The sequence below is a fragment of the Typopeltis vanoorti genome, chromosome 13 (assembly GCF_054136105.1).
Source record: "Typopeltis vanoorti isolate ZY-2024b chromosome 13, IOZ_Tvanoo_1.0, whole genome shotgun sequence".
Classification (NCBI taxonomy): Eukaryota; Metazoa; Arthropoda; class Arachnida; order Uropygi; family Thelyphonidae; genus Typopeltis; species Typopeltis vanoorti.
In genome coordinates, this window is record NC_143561.1 from 18,606,805 (window position 1) to 18,624,657 (window position 17,853).

At 36.3% G+C, this 17,853-nt stretch overlaps 1 protein-coding gene across 2 annotated transcripts in view; it reads right to left on the reverse strand.

Moving 5' to 3' along the window:
- LOC150099965 (reversion-inducing cysteine-rich protein with Kazal motifs-like) overlaps positions 1 to 17,853 on the reverse strand; it is a 364,445-nt gene that overhangs the window by 255,011 nt on the left and 91,581 nt on the right. For both annotated transcript variants that reach the window (XM_090402524.1, XM_090402523.1), the window contains exons 7-8: positions 15,399 to 15,590; positions 5,721 to 5,854 (exon numbers count right to left, since the gene is read on the reverse strand). In XM_090402524.1, coding sequence (XP_090258650.1) covers positions 5,721 to 5,854; positions 15,399 to 15,590 — 326 coding nt within the window. The remainder of the gene's footprint in view (positions 1 to 5,720; positions 5,855 to 15,398; positions 15,591 to 17,853) is intronic.

The following is a 17,853-nucleotide window of genomic DNA, read 5'->3' on the forward strand; positions in this document are numbered from 1 at the left end:
AATGTAGTGACCAAAACAAGGAAGTATTCATTTACTTCATCGACTTTGAGAAAGCATTTGACAAGCTCTAACATGCTAAAATGATTGCACATTAAAAAGAATTGGATTAGATGTTAAAGACATCAGGATCATTGAAAACTTACATTGGAACCAAAAGGCATCTGTTCAAGTTGATGACATTATTACAGACTCCATTAACATCAAACGAGGAGTAATGCAAGGATGTGTGCTGTCACCTCTTCTTTTTAACATATACTCAGAAGCCATATTTCAGAAAGTCATAAAAGGAAGAAATAAAGGGATTAATGTAAATGGTGAAATCATCAGTAACATCTGATATGTGGATGACAGCTCTCCTGACTGACAATATTCAGGATCTTCAAAATCTTCTGGAACTAGTGAATGAAGAGAGTGAAATAACGGGATTAAAAATAATTATTATTATTCGTGACACCTCCAAGGGGTCTGAAGACTCATCGTGGGAGGACACCTACTGTACAACTCTCCGTCTCCACTACTACACAGAACTTCTACTACCAATCATCTACATCAATGCCATCTACTGCCCAACCACCATCACAGATAGTATTTTTTGTCTGTAAATTGCGTGTGTTCTGAAGGGCCAATTTACATGTATGCAGGATGAAAAACCTGAGTTTCAAGGAGAAAAAATCCTGCTACCTCCGTATGAGATCAGCTAACTCACCTTCAATTGAAAAAGTCTATATAAACATTCCTCCTGTCATGACGAGAATCGAACTTAGGCCTTTTCTAATCGAAGGGTACAACGTACCGTCGTTCTTCCAATTATATCACCAAAACTAAATTCATGGTCATAAGCAAGAAACCAATTCTTAATTCAGCACTTTCTTTAAATGGGAAACAAATAGAAAGAGTGGCAAAGTTTAAATATCTCGGATGCTGGTTAAATGAAGATTGCAATCCAGAAATAGAAATAAAAGTTAGAATTGAAATGGCAAGAAAAAATTTTCCCTTGATGAAATCAATACTGTGTAACCGCAGTTTAAATTTAGAGCTTAGAGTACACATGGTTAAATGCTATGTATGGTCTGCACTACTGTACAGTGCAGAAACTTGGACTTGAAGACAACATCAATAAAAAGACGTGAAGATTTTGAGATGTGGTTATACAGATGAATGTTAAAAATCCCATGGACAGCACAAACGTCCAATCAGGAAGCACTGGAACAAATGGGGAAATTGTGAACTTTTAGATACCATAAAAAGAAGGAAAACTGCATATCTTGGTCACCTACTTAGTAATGAAAAATATAAGATACTTCAATTGCATGTCCTATGAGCCAGCCTGGCTGGCTGAGTAGGTAGCGTATCTGCTCTCCAGCCAAAAGGCTGCAGGTTTGAATCCTGCCATGGGCATGGATGTTTGTGATTGTCTGTGGAAATACTAGTGGTCGGTGGTAAATGGCATTGGTGGAGTCAGCTGGTGAATTGAGTGGTGGAGACAGAGTTGTAAAGCAGGTGCTCTCCCTTGATGAGTCTTTGGACTCCCTGGAGGTGTCAAATAATAATAATAATAGGGAAGAAGAGGACAAGTAAGACGAAGAAAATCTTGGCTGGCAAACATCAGACAGTGGATTGGCATGAGCTCTGAGAGACTGCTCATAGTAGCTGAGGATTGCTCAAAATTTGCCAAGGTGGTTGCCGACCTCCTATAGGAGATGGCACTCAAAGAAGAAGAAAGCCATCTGTGTTTAAGTTTATCTATACGTCAGTAATTTTGTTACTCAATAAACAAGAAACACATCTAAATTTGTCTTTTGTCCTATATGCATACACCTCTTAGGCTAAATTAAACTTCCCAAGAAATTATTTTCTTGTTCAATCCTTTATCCAAGCAGGGCCGTACTTACACTTTTCCTGAATTGGGTGGGGCCCCAAGGTGCTAGAGCTCTGGGGCTGCTTCACTCATTGTTTGGGGCCTTAAATTGGTTCTAATTTTTCAGGGTCCCCCAGCTACAGCTTGTTGTTTCAAGGATACTTGCGACATAAGACTGAATGATATAATCACGTAATCACAAGAAAGATATTTATTTAACCAAATATTTCGGTCTGGAAATAGCAGACCATCGTCAGTGGTATTACAAGAACAGTTTAAAAAATACAAGCTAGAATACTAACAATAGATCGTCAAAATTAGAACATGCCGCGTGATGTAATATCACTAAGTATGAAACGGAATATTTTGAAGTATAAACATGATTGAATTTGCTATTAAAAAAAAAAATTAATTAATTAATGAGTATTCTTGATTAGACTTTCCAAGATTTTTGATATAGATATACAGTCATTACGATTCAGGTTGGGGCGATGGAGCAAGGCCTCCACGCTTTCCTTGAACAAACGTTCGAACCTATGACGGGATCTATGTAAGAGGCGAGTCCTGGACCAAAGGATGCTGTGGTCAGTTTCAATCCCGTGTTGAGCCAATCCAAACTTTTCAGGTTTGTTGTGAAGAATGGATGATTGATGTTCTTGGATTCTTTTTTCAAGAGAACGTTCAGTTTGTCCAAAATAAGAGAGATCGCAGTTGCACGGAATTTGATAAACTCCAGGAAGAGATAAAGTTGAGCGTTTGTCTTTAGGAGAAGGAAAATGAGAAGACAATTTGTTAATAGGTGAATACGTAGTTGTTAAATCATATTTCTTTAAAATTCTTGTGATAGGTTCTGAAATACTGGAGATATAAGGAATAGGCACTCGACGTATTGAAACTTTGTTGTTTTGTGGAGGATTATAAGAATTGAGAAGACGTTGAGTACTTTTTTTCAGAAAAGCCATTGAGTTTCATGTGTTGTTGGATAGTAGAAAGTTCTTTCTGTAGATAATCAAAAGTAGAACAATTAGTTTTGGCTCTTCTGATGAGGCATTTTATAATTCCTGTTTTTTGACATGGATGATGGGCTGATTCTTTAAGAATATAACTACCTGTGAATGTTGGGAAAGTCTAATCAAGATTACTCATTAATTAATTATTTTTTTTTTAATAGCAAATTCAATTATGTTTCTACTTCAAAATATTACGTTTCATACTTAGTGATATAACATCACGTGGCGTGTTCTAATTTTAACGATCTATTGTTAGTATTCTAGCTTGTATTTATTAAACTGTTCTTGTAATACCACTGACAATGGTCTGCTATTTCCAGACCGAAATATTTGGTTAAATAAATATCTTTCTTGTGATTACGTGATTATATCATTTCCCCAGCTAGAGCGTCATGCACGTGTGCATAGGTATGGCCCTATATCCAAGTGTAAGCAAGCAAAGTTTGTATGTGAAGTATCTTCACGACTAAGCTACTCGTATATAGGGGTTGACTTTACATCAATTGCCTTAGCATCCTATAGTGCAAAGCACTCCTTTCTGACATGTATAATGCTACGCATTATGGGAAGGGTTGCACTACCCAGACTGATTTCAACCTTTATTGAGGTCTCGTCAGTGGGAGTCAGATGAAAAAAAGATACAAAGGTTGAATTAATGAAGAAGTCATATATTTCACATGTACGAGATTATTAAATAACTTAAGGAATTCACAACATATACTAGAATATAAATTAAATTAAATGTTAATATATAATTCCAATATTTCGGCTTAAGTTCCCATGAAGATGGGAACTTAAGTTAAAGACACATGCATGCAGGCACTACACACAGCAAATGAGGACGAAGCGAGGAAGCTACCATTTTTCCTAAAGTCCTGATGGTGTCCCCTAGCAGGCTATATTAGGGATTCTTGGCCGTTGGGCTGAAGTTCTCCTGATGTATGTTTCCCAAATTTGGGGCAGTCTCATGCATCCAAATTTGTCAAGGTTTGGCATGTTCCTAAGGGCTGAGGCTGATTCCATGAATAGTCTTTCAAATTTGAACTTGCTGCGGTGTATTACTGTGGCTTTCTTCCACCTTATTCTGTGGCGTGTATTCAGAGCATGATCTGCAAGCCCAGAGTGGCTGTACTGGTGAAACTAGATGTAGTCCTTGTGTTCTGAAATTCTGATATTTGCTGTCCTGCCTGTTTGTCCAAAGGGGACAGTTTACAGCTGCAAGGGACCTGGTACACACCAGGTATAGGGGAAGTGGTTGGTCTGTAGTGGAGCAGATAAGGGATGCCAATTTTCTATATGTTCTGTAACAAGAGGTCAAGTCATGTATTTTTAGGATTTTGGTAATTTTTTCCGAGGTGCCCTGGATGTAGGGAATGGTGATGGATTTAGAGTAATTTTTGTTGTGAAGGGGAGGAGGGGGGTTGTGGATTACTGGTTTTAGTATTTTTTGGATTTTTTTCGGGGGGGGGGGGGTACCATTGGCTGAGAAAGTGTTAAAGATGTGATTTAGTTCAGTGGTTAGGGCTTTGTCATTTGAACAGATTAGTTTAGCCCTGTTGAATAGTGTCTTAATAACTCCATATTGTTGTGAGGGGGGGGGGATTTGTTGGTGAATGTATCTGCCTGTATGGGTGGGTTTTCTATAAACTGAGAAAACCAAGGTTCCATCAGGTTGGCAGGTGACTAGTGTGTCTAGGAAAGGGAGGCTATTGTTTTCCTCTTTTTCCAGGATGAACTTGATTCTGGGGTGTTGGTTGTTTACGTGTGTTAAGAAGGAGAGGGGTGTATCCGAGCCATGTGGCCAAATAGCGAACACATCACAATGTAGCGAAGCCATATGGTAGGTTTTTGTGTTTAAGGCTTTCCTCTTCAAAGGAGACGTCAAAACTGACCATTATGTCAGTATGTTGGAGTGTAAGGTTTTCTACACTGGCTTTGAAGTGGGTTGAGTTTTTTATGTGTGATGGTGTGTTGCCAGTATAGTGTGTGTGTGTGTGTGTGTGTGTGTGTGTGTGTGTGTGTGTGTGTGTGTGTGTGTGTGTGTGTGTGTGTGTGAGCATTTTGGCTAAATGTTCAGCCACTCTGGGCTTGCAGACCATGCTCTGTATACATGCCACAGAATAAGGTGGAAGAAAGCCACAGTAATACACCACAGCAAGTTCAAATTTGAAAGACTATTCATGGAATCAGCCTCAGCCCTTAGGAACATGCCAATTTGGATGCATGAGACTGCTCCAAATTTGGGAAACATACATCAGGAGAACTTTAGCCCAACGGCCAAGAATACCTACTATATAGCTCGCTAGGGGGGGGGGGGGGGGCACCTTCAGGACTTTAGTAAATAACGGTAGCTTCCTCGCTTCATCCTCATTTGCTGTGTGTAGTGCATGCGTGCACGTGTCTTTAACATGAAGATGGAAATATATTCAAGTTTTGGAACTTTAATATATTTCTTAAATATTTTATAATATAATTAAATTAATAATAAATTAAATGGAAATACATTTAATATATTAAATATATTAAAGTTGCCGAAATATTGGAAATATATATTAAAGTTTAATTTAATTTATATTCTAGTATACGTTGTGAATTCCTTAAGTTATTTAATAATCATGTTTAACCAACGTATAAGCCTTTCTACAAGAATTCACATGTACAAGTAGTAAAAAAGGCATGTATCACCTTATTATTATATTAAAAATTCTCTGGATTAGAAATAGATGTGTAAATATATACTTTTTTAAATAAAAATGTGTAAACATTTTTTAAATCTTTAAAAATTATAAATATTTATAATTTATAAAAATACTGAAAAAACTTAAGTGCAATAATATATAAAAAAAACTTACATATGACAATGGATGACCACATCCTTCTCGAATTAAACTGTCAACTATTTCTTCCATTGTAAGCAAATTATGTAGGCTGCTTTTACAAACAGATTTACATTTTGCATTTGAAGATTTATCACAACAGTGCTGATCTAGTAAAATGGTCATAAAATAACTATTTGCAGACAAAAGTATTAATAAAAAGATATATATAGAGAATATAAATTATCAGAGAAATGTAATATAAAAGAGAATTGGTGCTGTATGGGAATTCCATTATTAGAGATATTTTGAATGAGAGGATGCACAAAGTGTACTTTCCAGGAGGGAGGCTAAGCCAAGGGATTGAGTTTTTGAATATGAGGAGTAAGTAAACAAGAGAGTTGACAGAGATTCTAGGAATGAATAATTAGAAGGTGTTGATAAGTGGTAATCCTAAAGAATTTCACATCTATCATCATTTAACAGATAGAAAAATAAGATATAAATTTTTATGTAGGAAAATGCTTTCTTCTAAGTATGTGCCATATACATGTGATATAATATTAAATTATGTTAGCATAATGAAAAGAGATTATAAGTTGTTAGAGGAAATAATAATTTTTTTTGATTGTGCAAGGCTGTTAATACTGTATAAATTGAACAAAGATTTACTAAAATTTGTAATACTTGTCTGAGGAACGATTTGCATAAAATATTGTGAACAAAGGTTCAAAGGGCAAAGGCACGCCAACAGAAGGAGAGGTGGCCTCGGGCAGTCGTGTGCTCACAGCACGTGGCAGAGCATGGTCAGAAGAAAATCGGAACCAAATGGTATGAAGCGAGACCCATGTGAGTGATGTGCTATGCATTGGGTGAGTTATGAAGGTTGCAGTGATTACCAGTAGGGGAGATGGAAATAAAAGGGTTAGGAACCCCCCCTCCCGCTCGTAAATTTTTTCTTCCCTTGGCTGGTGGGCAGAGCTTGTCTGGCAGATAGAAGGTTGCACGGAGGTGCGGCTCTGTCCCGAAGTGCTCGGACTAGGAACAGCGGTAAGCTATGTCCAGAGTCCGGTGAGCGATAGCAGGAAATGCCGTCCAAGTGCTGGTGATGTTATAAGCTCCTGATTGTATGATGGAGTACATCTCTGATCGTGTATCCGCAGTCCTTGGAAACACTCAGCGTCTAGGTAGCAGACATCGTGAAGGAGAAATCGCCTAATGCCAGTTATGCCTGGAACAAGTCAGTCATGCCAGAATCGTGTGAAATCACAGAACGATCAGAGAATCCAAGGTACCTCATCGTCTAAGTGAACAAGAAGGAAGATCGACCAAAGGAAGACAGTCCAAATTGAAGGAGCAAGTATGACAAGCCTTAGTGCATGGTAACGTTAAAACTTCCTTTGTCTATGCTATGTGTGTAACTTACTATGGTGTTAAGTTAAGTGAAATTAAGAGACATTAAGGATCGAGGACTTTGATTTATTTAGAGCAGGACTGTAACATGTTAACAGTAGAAAGCAGGGTGAGTTACCTCATATACAGGTTAATTTAATGTGTATGCTTTAGAGAAAGCTGAGATGAATTAGTCTGAGTAATGAGATATTTGATGAAAAAATATTACTCTAGAACAGTGGTTCTCAAACTGGGTGCCACAAGTATGCCACAAAATTTTGAATCGTTTATTTGAAAAAAGCAAAATATTCAATTGCCACAAATAACTAAATCAAAAACAAAAAAATTATATATTTTGATTTTAATGGATGAAGCGTATATAAAAATTATCATTTTTTGTATCACTCTTATATTATATCCTGGGATTTCATTAGATCACTGCGTGTCGTAGTAACTAGATATGTGATGGCACATAAATACTGGAGAAAATGAACTAATGAATGGTTAGTTGTCCTGCTGTCTGTTTAATATTTTTCTGTTCAGTGTGACAAGTATTATACATGATCATTTCCCCTAAACAAAAATCATGAATCTTTTGTCATCGGTGAGAATAAACGAAGTGCGATATTAAAGTCGTTAAATTCAGTGAGTAGAGGTTTTTCTTATTGTTATATATTCCAACTATAATGAGAGACATTGTAAACAAATGTATTTCCTTTTTCCATTCGGAAAAAAAATTATTTACTTGAAATAAATTTTAAAATAAAATATTCAAGTTACATATGCCCTTCAAAATCATGAATAATTTTTTCTTTAAAAAAAGAAGTGAAGATTCTGATGATCAAGAAATGTCGAAAACTTGTAGCAAAGCTAACAAACCAATTCCCACTAATAAATTATCAAAAACTGATACTTGCATTAATGAAGATTTGACTATTTTTAACGTTCAGCAACAAAAAAGCACTAATGAAACAACAGAAATAGAAAGAATAAGTTCATGTAAAAAGGGAACAATGAAAAAGAATGTAAAAACTCATTTATATCAAGAGAGCTATCTAAAAATGGAATTTATTTGGTGTGGTGATAAATTAATTCCCAGACCTAAGTGTATTTTGTGTGGTTTGGTTCTATCAAATGAGGTATGGTTCCTAGCAAATTATTGTGACATTTCTTCACAAAACATGACAACTTGTCGAATAAAAATCCTGAATATTTCAAAGAGTTAATAAGATTACAAGAAAAACAAAGTAAAAGTTTTGTAAGAAAGTTTACAATTTCCGACCAAGTTCAAGAAGCGAGTTATTTAGCCGCTGAAATAATTGCGAAGGAAATGAAGCCTCATACTATCGGCGAAATTTTGATTCATTCGACCTGTTCGGCAATTGTGAGAACAATTTTTGGCACTGAGGCAGAAGAAGAAATAAAGAAGATTCCATTATCAAATGATACTATAAGTAGACATATTAATGATCTGTCAATGGATATTGAAAAGTCAGTTATAACCAAAATAATTGAATCAAAATTTTTCAGTTTGAGGTTAGATGAGTCAACTGATATTGGTGGTAAAAGCACACTTACTTGTTTTTACTCGATTCATTGAAGATGGTAAAATTATTGAAGAATTTCTATGCTGCAAGGAATTCGAAAAAACTACGATGGAAAAAGATGTTAAAAGTTTATTTTTCACTTGGTTAGACTATAATAAATTTAGTTTAATCCATTATCCAAGTGTGTGCAAACAAACTTTGCGCCTGAAAGTATCTTCAGGACTGGGGTAAAGTGGTACAACACTGTCCAACTCCTTGCAAAGGTGGAGCAAGCTACCAACGCTCCTATCTCAGTATCTCCCATAATGCAAAACACATCTCCTTGTGGATATGTCTAATGTTATGCATTCAGGGAAGGGCCACTACCCAGACTAGTTTCGACCTTTATTGAGGTCTCTTCAGTGGGAGCCAGGCCCAAGTGGAGATACCAAGGCAGAAGCATTAGCAAGGTCATCTCCTCCTATAAGAGCTGCCAAACAGTGTGCCACCTTTTTATTAAATTACTCTGGATTTAGAGAAAGATGTTAAAAGTTTATTTTTCACTTGGTTAGACTATAATAAATTTAATTTAATCCTTTATCCTAGTGTGTGCAAACAAAGTTTGCACCTGAAAGTATCTTCAGGAAAGTATCTTCATTATGCATTAAGGGAAGGGCCACTATCCCTAAGCGTAGTGGCCCTTCCCTTAATGCATAATGTTATGCATATCCGCAAGGAGATGTGTTTTGCATTATGGGAGATACTGAGATAGGAATGTTGGTAGCTTGCTCCACCTTTGCAAGGAGTTGCCCGGTGTTGTACCACTTTACCCCAGTCCTGAAGATACTTTCAGGTGCAAACTTTGTTTGCACACACTTGGATAAAGGATTAAACTAAATTTATTATAATAACGGGAAAAGATGTTTTTGATATAATGAACACATATTTTAATACAAAGGTCTATCTTGGAAAACTTGTGTGGGTATATGTACAGATGGTGCACCTTCTATGGTTGGAATTACAAAAGGGTTTGTTTCCTTTGCTAGAAAAGAAAATGAGAACATTATAATGACTCAATGCTTCATTCATCGTGAATCATTGGTGGCAAAGACAATAGGCTCGGAATTAAAAAGTGTATTAGAAGAAATCATTCAGATGATTAATTATATCAAGGCCAGACCATTAAAATCTAGAATATTTGCAGGACTATGTGAAGAGATGCAATCTCATTACAAGAATCTTCTTCTTCATACCGAAGTAAGATGGCTTTCAAAAGGTCGCGTACTGGATCGTTTTTTTGAACTTAAAGAAGAAATATTAAGGTTTTTCCAAAATGAAGACAAACCAGAATTCTATAAATTATTACAAGATAATTTTTGGTGTTCCAAACTAGCCTATTTAACAGACATATTCGATCATCTGAACAAGCTGAACTCCAACATGCAAGGAAGAAATGAGAATATTTTGACATCTACAGATAAAATTAAAGCTTTTAAAGATAAAATAAAAATGTGGAAGATAAAATTAAGCACCAACAATGTAGAAATGTTCCTTAAAGTTGCCTCCAGAAAATGTAAGAACACCGATTTGCAAAAGCTTATTTACAGTCATTTAACATCGTTAGAAGAAAAAAATTGACCATTATTTTCCAGACATTTCAGTCAATTTATACGATTGAATTCGAAATCCATTTGTAGAGTCAACATCAGCAATGAGTGAGTTAAGTCTTATAGAAGCCGAAGAATTAATTGATATAAGGAATGATCGGACGTTGAGATTGAAGCATTCAGAAATGTGTCTGAATTCATTTTGGATAACAACTATGAAGGAATACCCCAATATAGGATTTAAAGCACTTAACATCTTATTACAATTTTCTACATCTTATTTGTGTGAACTGGGTTTTTCTACACTTGTAAATATTAAAACAAAGAAGAGAGAAAGACTAAAGGCCCTTGAAAATGAGATGAGAATATGTCTCTCAAAAACAAGGCCCAATATCAAAGAAATATGCAAACAACACCAGACACATATTTCACATTAAGTTCATATTATTAGCTTTAGACATTTGTGTGTTCATTAAACAACATGAGTGATAATAATCAACATCCAAATATCCATACTAGAACATGGATGTGTGAATGTCTTTAAGTAATATATGAATTTCATCAATCAGATTGAGACCATCATCCTACTTGAAGTTCTATGTTTGGTCTCTTGAGCAGAATTTCTGGATTAATTACCCCTTAGCCCATCCATATTACTAAAACTAATGTGACAGGTTGACATTCTACATCCTTTTGTAGGTGAGATTCAAAGTTAAAAAAAAAAAAAAAGGATTTTTTTTAATAAAATAAAATAAATTAATAAACAAATATATCTCTTCGAGAGATACATTCAGGTCTTGAGACCAAATGTTTATTAAATACAAACAGGATATGTTAAAACCCAACAATTTTATTTACTAAAACCCAACAATGTTTATTTACTAAACACGGTTTTACAAAACCGTGTTTAGTAAATAAACATAATAAACATATGAATGTATGTTTATTATGATACATATGAATGTTTATTATTATTATTATAATTACCCAAGACCCCATGGAGTCAAAGACTCATCTAGGAGGTCCTTTTATCATACTCACAGCTAATCATACCATGCTTTAAACAAACTCAAATTCTCCGCAGACACCACACTCTCAGCAAGGCATTCCAATCATTCACAACTCTGCATGAAAAAAACCTGTTTCTCACTCCCCTGCTCACACCCTCTTTATACAGTTTCCAGGGATAACCTCTGGTTCTCCCCTGATCTTCCACTATTTTCTGTAGAATCTCTTCAGCACTGATGTTATAACAACCCCTTACTAACTTGTAGGTCTCTATCATATCTCACCTCTTCCTCCTGTCCGCCAGACTCTGCAAGTTGCATCTTCTCAATCTTTCCTCATACTCAACATTCCAGAGGTTAGAAACTACCTTAGTCAGTCGCCTCTGGACCCTTTCCAACATCTCTTCATCCTTCTGAAACCCAGGTGTCCAAATCTGGGCACAATAATTCATATGTGGCCTAATTAAAGCCTTATACAATGGAACAAGAATCTCCCTACTTCTAAAAGTCAGTGTCCTACGCATCATTCCCAGAAGCCTTTGTATTGTCTTCAGAATTATAGCTATGTGTCCCCCTAAATTTCAGATCCTTACCCATTATCACCCCCAGATCTCTTATTTCATCCACCTCTGATAATATATACTCACTGAGCATAAATTCTGCATCTCATTTTTTTTTCTCCAAATTTTAAAACTTTACATTTTGCAATATTGAACTCACATCCCTATTCCCAATCACTCAATTTATTCAAGTCTTTTTGTAAGGCCATAAACATCTCTACTCTTCATGGTTTGTCCCAACTTTGCATCATCTGCAAACAACTGAATATCTCCATCCAAATCTTCACCAATGACATTAATATACAAGTTAAACAGCAATGGCCCTAAAACAGACCTCTGAAGCACACCACTAGTAATTTTCCTTCTCCTGGATATTGCTTCCATATACACAACTTGTTGATACCTATCAGATAGCAAGTCTCCAATCCAATGCACCAATCTAATATCCAACCCCATCCACTCTAGTTTGCCTATCAACTCATCATGTGGCAATCTAGCAAAAGCCTTTGAGAAACCTAAGTATGTTACTGTGTATCCTTCTCCTCTGTTCATGGAAGCAGTCACCTTATTGTAATAAGTAAGTAGATTATTAAACATGACCTACCATTAGCAAATCCATGCTGTCGATCAAAGATAATGCCATTGTTGTCAACCCAATTCTCACAAGCTTCTCCAACAACTTCAGTTAAGTAAGTTTGAGCATGGTTAGTAGTGGGAAGGGGACGATTGTTCGATGCTGTTGGCACACTCTCCCTCGATGAGTCTTTGGATTCCCTGGAGGTGTCAAATAATAATAATAATAATAATATAATATAACTTAACTACAACACCTGACACACAGTAGCCCTATGGTTTGATGCTTGAGTTCTATCACCTCCTTTATGAAGATTCTTTATGATTCTTGGCTTCATTAGCTAACTGATTTTCATACCTCGCTTTAGCTACCCTCACCAACCAAGTCACCCACCTTGCCTGGTCTTTGTAGTCCTCATGGAATTGGTTATTTCCACTTGCTGCCTCCATAAAAAGGGCATTATGCTGCCTCCATAATGTCCTTTTTCTCTGTATCGCATGCTTAATCTCTTTATTCATCCATTTCACACTTACCTTATTTAACCTTCTCACCCTTGGAATACATTTAGACATTGCATCTACTAGATAGTTTCTGAAAATTCCCGAAGCTGCACTGATCTCTTTTCCAGCTAACTCCTCATTCCATGCTATACCTGCAAGCTGTCTCCCGAGCTCTTCATAATTAGCCCCCCCCCCCTTGTAGTTCCACATATACCTTTTTTTTTCTTACAGAGGTCCTCACACTGCTGGCAACCACCCAGGTAATCACCTCATGGTCACTCTCACCAATTAGTGGGTGATTTGACACTTCATTTATAATTACATCCTCTGATGAGATGACCAAATCCAAGACCCTCAATCCTCGTGTGCCCTCTGTTACATACTGTCTGAGGTAGTTATTCCTCAAAAACTCAAGAAACTCATTTTCTTTACTTCCAGTCGCTATCTCATCATTCCAGTTTATATTGCCATAATTAAAATCATCCATAATGATCATTCTTTTCTTATTTGCTTGGCTAATTTGATGATACATTTCATAGTCACTACCATCCACATTAACTGGTCTATAACAACATCCAACCAAGTATTTCATTCCATCAAAACCTCAAAATTACTGGCACTATTTCCCTCTTGCATCTCTACTTTGTATGGACATAACTCTTTCTCTATCATCAGTAGCACTCCCCCTCCCTTTTTACCCCTTCTACCCTCACGAAACACATCATACCCTTCCATCTCTATTCCTGTCATGTCGTCGTCCTCATCTAACCATGTCTCACTTATTCCAACAATTTTTGGGTGAACAGACTCAATTAGTGCAACCATTTCATTTGCCTTGTTTCTTACACTTCTATCATTCGTATACAAACACAACAGCTCATTTCTGGATCTACAGCTAGTTCCACTGATACCACTCATTCAATGTGATCTCTCCATGCTCAACTGAGGCCATTTCCTTTTCTGCTTATTCATTTTAGAACCTTCTTCAGTTCCAACTGTTTCCTCTTGATTCCACGTCATCCAATTCCTTTCCTATCTACACATGCTCTCACATCCTCTTGGAGCATTCACCTTTCTCACGCTGTGTACCCCTATCCAACCTGAGCTTCCCCGTTTCCCGGTTCATCTCGCACACCCATTTTCTCATTTTCCATACTCGTGTCACTCACTTCTTCATTCATAACTACCTCTTCAATCTCTCCTGCTCTTCTACGTCACTTCCCACTTGATCTGATTCATTCTCTGTACTCACTTCTCTACCTTCCAGCAGCAGTCTCTCCAAGCGACTCACACCATAACCACTCAAATGCAATCCATCGCTCCCATACAGTTCACTTCGTCCTTCAAATTCATTCCACACATTAACAAACTGTACTCCCCTCTCCTCGCACATTTCAGCCAACATATCATTCATAATCCTTGCTCTCTGCCTCATCTCACCACAGTCATACCTAGGCAACATGCTTACTATCCTTCCTATGTTATATTCTTAAAGACAAATACACAAAGGCAACACAAAACTAAGTGAAACACATGGACAAAAGACTAGATGGGGTGTTCTCTGTGGGCACTTGTTGACAGACTAGGATGTAAACTGTGATCTTGAAGTATCAGTGTTTCCCATATTTTGGGAAGTTTAATGCAACCATATTTAGTGCCTCCATAGAGCAATAGGAAGAACAACTGTATATTGCACCCTTTGATTGGAAAAGGCTTGATTCTGATTCTCATCATTATGGGAATCTCATAATGTGTATGAGATTCCTCTCATAAACATTATGAGAGAAATCTTTATATGGGTTTTTTCATTTAAAGGTGAATTAGCTGATCTCATATATAGGTAGCAGGGTTCTCCCCCCCCCCCCTAGAAACTAGGTTTTTTCATCCTGCATACAGGCAAATCAGCCTTCAGTTCACATGCAATTTACAGACAAAAAATACCATTGTGGTAGTGATGTGCAGAAGATGACATTGATGGTAGTTGTGTATAGTAGGAGAATTAAGTGGTAGGGGAGATGGTTAGATGTGAGTAATGGAGTTGAGTACCCTCCCACGAGTCCTTGGAGGTATCATGTAATAATAATAATATTTATTCAAATTAGGCTGATTTCTGAGGGCAGTTGCTCAGCTGTTTTCAGAAATCAGCTTAATTTGAACTAGGATGTAAGCTGAGATCCTAGTTTATATTCTAGGCTGCTAACAAGTGCCCACCTAGTCAAGTGCTCGAGTCTTTTGTTAACATGTTTCACTTAGTTTTGTATCGTGCGTGTGTTTGTGCGTGTGTTAAAAGTCTCATATTGTACTCCCTAACGATATCTTAGTGACCGTGATGAAATATTATTAGAAGAATTAAATAATTATTTTTAATAATTTTTTCTCGGTATTGTTTTACTCCATTAAGCCTTTAACATGAACTAGTCAGCAGAGAAAAAGTGAAATGCTGTGTAATTCACATATTTACAGAACACTGTAAGTTACATCACATAATAATTCAAGAGTCTTCACATTTTTCTCGTATACTTACACTTATTTATGAGTGTATACTTACAGAGTGTAGTATTTGTAACAAGAGTCATAAGAGTATGGTTATGAACACACTGAATTACACTTTCACTGAAATTTGAACATTTCTCAAATACTTGATCACGAGCTTCTATACTTGTGGTCACAGAATTAAATACTTCCTTACAGGCATGATGGCATTCAGTTGTATTTGCTTTACTGCAGCACAAATCCCCAGCTAAAAAATATATATATAAAGAATCATTATAATCATGCTTTCAGTTACAAAAAAATCTAATAGACAAGCTTTAGGGGTTGAACGTTATTCAGAACTTATTTTAACAATATTAACAACACTAAATGAACTAATTTATAAAAAAGATGTTTATTAACTAGCTTATATTTTGCTAAATTTCAAATATCATCTTCAAAGTTCAAAACAGCATGTTATAGTTTACACATGACAATGACTAAGTGACAAAATTCAAATTGTAACAGACAAAAGATCTCAAGTCCTAATTTGGAACCCCTCTAATATTGTAAAAAAAGAAGACATATTACAGCTATGTATGTTTAGTAATCCCTGTTTTACAACTTTGTGGAGTAGGACTTATTGCAGGAATCTTCACTCTCTACAAACTATGATACCTATCATACTTCACTTGGAATACATTCTCTTTCAGTGCATTCACCTCCAAAGTTGCACATTTTACTCTTCAGAAAAATTTCTACTTTTCGTTATCTTACTCACAAGCACTTATACAGCTTCCATGAATGACATCCTGTTCTTTCTATCAACATGTGCAATATTTCCCTTATATATAACTGATATGCTCTTCTCACCAACTTATAAGCTTTAGGTACCAAGCTCTGAAAAGTACATTCCCTTAGCTTATCTTCATATGCAACATTCCATAGTCCCAACACAATACTTGCCTTTGTTTCCCCCACCCCCCTCAATGTTGTATTATCTCCATATCAAGACAACAAAATCTCTGCGCAGAAATCCAGTCATGGTCTGTATAATAAAAATATCACCTTCTTATCACTACTTGTCGATGTCCTTTGCATTATGACAGCAACTTATACCCAACATTACTCTCTCTCAACATCCCTTATCTCCTTCACCTCCTGGAAGAACAAAGTTCTAGCAATACATCTTCTTTCCATCTTCTATGAAAAAGTGCATGATCTTATTAGATATATATGAAGAGCCAAAGGCTTCAATTCGGCGACATATATAACTTGTTTAAGTTAAGGGATATTACATCCCATATAGTTTCTTAGCCGAATAAGAAACTCAAAGAGTTTCATGCCGAATATAGTAGAAACTATATAAAGTTCGGTGATTCCAAGCGTAAGCAAATACCTGGATACTGCAGCAACTGACCCTAAAGGTAGTGCAAGCTGAGGCAACTCGTGTCAAAGGTGGAGCAAGTTCCGATCACTATTCTTGATATTTACTCATAATGTGAACTTTAAACAAGTTATATATGTCGCCGAATTGAAGCCTTTGGCTCTTCATATATATCTAATAATTTATTAGGACACCTCATGGCAAAACTCGTAGAAGGGTTGTAAGTTCTGTTCGCTACAAACTTGATATTAACTAGGTCTGCCTACTCACTGATGATACCTTAATAAAGGTTGAAACCGGTCTGGGTAGTGACCTTCTCTCATAATGTCGAACAATAATACAGCTCCTAGTAGCTAAGTTCACATTATGAGTAAATATCAAGAATAGTGATCAGAGCTTGCTCCACCTTTGACACGAGTTGCCTCAGCTTGCACTACCTTTAGGGTCAGTTGCTGCAGTATCCAGGTATTTGCTTACGCTTGGAATCGCCGAACTTTATATAGTTTCTACTATATTCGGCATGAAACTCTTTGAGTTTCTTATTCGGCTAAGAAACTATATGGGATGTAATATCCCTTAACTTAAACAAGTGCATGATCTTTACATGACTTTAACAATGAATTGAATCCCCATTTATCTGCTTAGAGTTCACATCACAGTCCTATTCAAATTCTCTTGTAGAAATATCATATCAGGACTCTCTGGCATTATTCTCCCAAGTTAAACTCATTTCTCATCTATAAACTGATTATCTACTCTCCTGAGTTTATATTATCCTATAATTAAACACATTACTCTCTAGGTTGGTTGATAGGCAGAGAATAGGGGATATGATAGAAACATTTAAATTACTAAAAGGTTTTTATAAGATTGATGCAGGGGTAATGTTTCAGCTGTGTGATAGTAATGGAAGAACAGGTCATTCCTGGAAATTAAAGAAAAGTGTAGTTAATAAAGGCGTGAGAACGAGGTTTTTCGCCTGGAGGGTGGTGAATGAATGGAATGCATTGCCTGACTCAGTTGCGAGTTCTTCGTCTGTAAATGAATTAATTCAAGAACAGATATGACAGATATTGTTTTAGTTTGGGTGTACTGCGATAAGTCTACTGACGTCATGGTGATACCCATAATAATAATAATAGAA